Genomic DNA, 5,000 nt, shown 5'->3' with positions numbered 1-5,000 from the left:
GCGCGCACGCACGCACGCGTCCAACAACTACTGTACCTATATCTGCTGTCGATAGATGGATAGATAGTAGATAGATAGACTGACCGACCGATATTGATCCTGTGGAGGAAAATCAGTCGCCAAGAAAATCAGTGGTCAACTCCCCACATCGGCATGTGTGTGTGCGTGTGTGTCTTTGGCAATGGTAGAAAAAGTACCCAAATGTTTTACTTCAGTAAAAGTATAAATACCTCAAATGCAGAATTACTCTACAAGCAAAAGCACGGTAATCCAAATTTACTTGAAAATATACTTAAAGTACCAAAAGTAAAAGTACTCGTTATGCAGAATGTTCCGTTGTCATATGTCTAAAATGTATAAAATCTTTTGAAAATAGCAGATCTACAAGCTCACGACGCGTCACATCGCTTCCTAGTTACTTTACGCCACTGGTCTTTGGCTCGTCAGCCTGTTGACACCTGGGAGTGATACAGTGCACAGTGTGACAGTGGGGGGGGGGATTGATGGACACTTGGGGGGGGGGGGTCATCAGATTAAACCCGTTCATCATGACCTCTCTCTCTCACAGAGACATGTCTCTCACTGATGACTGCTTCAGGAAATTGCTAATAGACCCGTAGAGGCTGACCTCTGGTAACCGTTTCATCTCTTTGCTGTCGGTTTGGAAACCTTCCGCTGTATGTCTGAAACCGTTCCTTTTTAATTATTATTTGAAAAGATCATTTTAAAATAGTGAAAGTAATCTTCTACAAATCCGAGTGCCGCGCTATGAACTTGTAGATCTGCTTTTATTTATTTTTTATCGTGAAAGTTTGTGCAAATCTTTGAATATAGTATATATATTATAGTATATATATTTTATACCAATATATACCAAATACATATCATTTTGGGGGTCCTTGACATGAAGAAGTTGACTGATATAGCAACATACTGTTTTAGAAAAGGATTTAGAAAACATTTTAGATGTATTTGGCCGCGGATGCCCACCTCAAAATCTATTGTTCCAGGGACCACCAGAAGCAAAGATTTGAGTTAAAAATGTATTTTTTTTTTAAATAAAAAATTATGAAAATATATTGTGATTATCATGCAGCTTCAGGCAGTACTACTTGTTGTTCACCAAATTAGCCTAGTGTCCTACCTGACACCAGGGTCTTCATTTCACAGCGTGAAGAGTAGTGAGACCACCTCCAACCACTGCAGATGTGTTGGTGATATCGTTGCTGTCGGTGCAGAAACCTCTCATCTCCATATTTTAACTTATTAAGTTTCTACTACACACTGCAGCATCACACAAAAGCATCAAAAGTAGCAGATCCACAAGCTTGAAACGCGGCGCAAAGAGCTTGTAGATCTGCTACTTTTGCAATTTTTGGAAGCAACAGTTTTGGACTTCTGAGGTATCCACCCGACAGAGACGATATTGTATTAACATTAGGGATGTGCCGATACACTTATTATACGATACGATACACGATATTGGGCTCACGATATCAATACGATACGATATATGGCACTTTTTATTATGAAAATATATGGGGGGGGGGGAAGCAAATGCAAACAAATACTTCTGTTTTTGCCTTATTATTATTGCAAAAAGACAATAATAAAAAAACGCCAAAATGATACATATCGTCACAAAAACGTATCGCGATATATCGCAGGACGATATATCGGCACACCCCTAATTAACATACTCTATTGGTTATTCATTAAAATAAGTTCCGGATTGCATTTTTAGCTCTGAGAGTGCAGACTGGGCAGTAACCGGAGTAATCCATCAGATTACTTTTAACACGATATCTCCTATATATTAATAATGTACACATTGTCAGCTGATTTGAGTGTTTTTATTTGTTGATTCATGTTGTAATGCCAATGTGTCTCTGTCTTTCAGATTACGCTGAAGAACTGAGATTTTATCTCATTCACATGACAGAGGTAAGACACACAAACTGTGTGTGTGTGTGTGTGTGTGTGTGTGTGTGTGTGTGTGTGTGTGTGTGTGTGTGTGTGTGTGTGTGTGTGTGTGTGTGTGTGTGTGTGTGTGTGTGGTGCGCGTGTGCATGTGACTTCATGCATTAAGTCGGCACAGATTGATTACACTGAATGGGTGTGTATCTGAGACAGAAAGAGCGTGAGGGACACAGAGAGAGAGAGAGAGAGAGAGAGAGAGAGAGAGAGAGAGAGAGAGAGAGAGAGAGAGAGAGAGAGAGAGAGAGAGAGAGAGAGAGAGAGAGAGAGAGAGAGAGAGAGAGAGAGAGAGAGAGAGAGAGAGAGAGAGAGAGAGAGAGAGAGAGATCTAATGTGTGTTCATTTTGTGTGTGTGTGAGCCGGAGGGGTCATTGTCTCTGGTGGAAATCACATTACAGGGCAGACACTCAGACTAGCAGAAACCCGTAATGAAAATGTCTTCTCTGTCTTTTGCCTTTCTCTGCCTCGGTCCTGTCTCTTGGTCCGTATCATTGGACGTCATGCTTCTTCTTCTTTAACATGCACACACATGCACATCCAATTTCACACCCTTATACCTTATATATTATGCATGAAGATAAGAACATTTCCTTAGGGATAAAACAATCGATTTAATAGCATGAGAGAAAGTAGCCAAAACCAGCAAAAATGCACAGCTCTTCTGTTGAAAAAGTGAGAAGAACAACAACAGCAAAACGTTCCATTATTTTGTAGACGCGTCACATTGCAACACATTGTGAGCTTGTAGATCGCCTCACTCACACTTCATCATCCAGCGTTGAACTACTCCACTTGAGATAGAGTACCTGTATGTACTCTGTCATTTCCTTTCACACCAATATTATTCTGGGAAGTGTGCTGCCTAACCTCATTAGCAGCTTATGAATCTTTAACCCATTAAGACCGGAAACACATTTTTAGATTTCTTTGGCTATTTTTGAAAAATCGTGAAAAATGTGTGCAAATCTTTGAATGTATATTTTTTAAAGCAAACATTTGTAACTCAAATGTTTTACTTCTGGGGGTTCTACAATTGTCTTCTATATCCTAACAGTTAAAAAAAAACGTATGTTGCTACAGTATATCATATGTTGTCAAACATTTTCATGTCAAGTACCACGCAAAATTATATGTATTTGGCCGTGGACCCCCATCTCAAAACGTTTTGTTCCAGGGACCTCCCCAGAAGCAAAGAATTGAGTTTAAAAGTTTCACTTAAAAATATATATATATTCAACGATTTTCAAAAAATAGAAGATATACAAGCTCACAGCGCGGCACTCGGTGCCACGCTATGAGCTTGTAGATCTGCTATTTTTGAATAGCCAAATAAATTAAAAAATGACATGTTATCCCGGTCTTAATGGGTTAAAAGGGCCTTTTTTTCCCTGAGAAAGCCCAGGTGAAAAGAGCCAGGCTGGAGAGAGGCGATGGGAAAAGGCTGCAATATATTCAGAGTCCAATTAGGGTAGTTATAAATGGCAACATTTCTGTGAGGCCGAGTTGTAGAGATTTTGTGTTCAGGGGATGGATTAAGGTTTCTGAAAAGTGGGACCCAGTGGTACATCGTCAAACTGGGTGGGACTACTCTCCTCTATAAAGTTGTTTGTAGCAGAGAACCAGTGGTGGAAAGTTACTAAGTACATGTACTCAAGTAGAATTTTGAGGTATTTACACTTTATTTGAGTATTTCCAATTTCCAATACTTTCACTGCTACATCTCAGAGGCAAATATTGTAACGTTTCACCGCAATCGGACGCTGTGTTCATGATTTGCGTCATTTTGTTAAAAACGGGCCACTCCCACAAACTTTGGAAGCTAATCTCAGCCAATCAGGATGGGATATGAAACATCTGAAAAACTCATTTTGTTTAATGACTATAGATACTGTGTACCGATTTTTGGCATCCAGGGAGTGTGTGTGCACAGTTTCGCTGCGATCAAGCCAACGGGGCCGGAGATTATCTGTCCACACACGGACACACGGACGGAAGGACAGGGTGCAAAAAACAGGGTGTCTAGACAATGACATCTGTGAGCCCAGCTCTGCTGCCCCCTCATAAAAGTCATTGGTCCGTCCGCCCGCCTCTCACCTTCACATAATGCACGAGATGCACCGTCGTCCATCATAGCAGAGACACCTGTCAGAGCTTTAGGTCATTCCATACCTGAGGGAGCAAACGGTAGCCGCCACAACCCCCAACATATTTTTAGATCATCTAAAGGTTACATGCAAGTGGTGGAAGAAGTACTTCAATCATTTACTTACTGTAAGTAAAAAGTAACAATACCACAATATAAGAAAATACTCTATTACATGAGTAAATGGCCTGTGTTCAAAATGTTTACTCGGTTAAAAGTAAAAAAGTATTGGTATCAAAACAAACGTACAGTAGCCTATCGAAGTAAAAGTACTCAAATATTTCAAAATGTGTCTAACTACAAGCTTGTAGATTGGCTATTCGAGAATTTACCAAAGTATAAAAATATGGCAAAGTAACTTGTAACTAAACATAAACAAATTACAATCAAATTATTGTAGTGGAGTAAAAACTACCATATACCTCTGAGATGTAGTGGAGTAGAAGTATGGATATACCCAAGCAAAGTACCTCAATATGTTACTTATAGTAATAGAGTAAATCTACTTAGTTACTGTCCACCACTGCTCTTTAGCTTCTTCTCCTGCCCGTTCCTCTGTCATCTTATGTCATTATATTCTATTTCTCCTCTACCATCCCCTCCAATCCTCTATTGACGAAGTGTACCAGACCATACATTATTCACATCGATCTCTGGCTAAATAGCCACTAAACTATCTGTGAGTGTCAATGTATGTCTCACAGATATGACACCTGATGTGCTGTGGTTGGTTGAGATGGAGATCGTTGCTGTCAGGCAGAGAAACCTTGTATGTCCATTGTTTTCATAAATGAACGCCATTAACCCATTAAAACCGGTAAAGCACCGTGTCATTTTAGATAGGCCCGTAAGGGCCCATTTGGACCCCCTGGTGGTCCCC

The 5,000-nt window shown here is 40.1% G+C and overlaps 1 protein-coding gene across 4 annotated transcripts in view; it reads left to right on the top strand.

Annotated features, from left to right (window-relative positions):
* Positions 1–5,000, top strand: part of rgs3a (regulator of G protein signaling 3a) — a 216,347-nt gene that overhangs the window by 85,063 nt on the left and 126,284 nt on the right. For all 4 annotated transcript variants that reach the window (XM_084047372.1, XM_084047374.1, XM_084047373.1 and 1 more), the window contains one exon: positions 1,901–1,944. In XM_084047372.1, coding sequence (XP_083903498.1) covers positions 1,901–1,944 — 44 coding nt within the window. The remainder of the gene's footprint in view (positions 1–1,900; positions 1,945–5,000) is intronic.

Source organism: Gymnoscopelus microlampas (genome assembly GCF_963454915.1).
Source record: "Gymnoscopelus microlampas genome assembly, chromosome: 21".
NCBI lineage: Eukaryota > Metazoa > Chordata > Actinopteri > Myctophiformes > Myctophidae > Gymnoscopelus > Gymnoscopelus microlampas.
The sequence above is the reverse complement of the archived record's forward strand: the minus strand, read 5'-3'. Positions and strand labels throughout refer to the sequence as shown.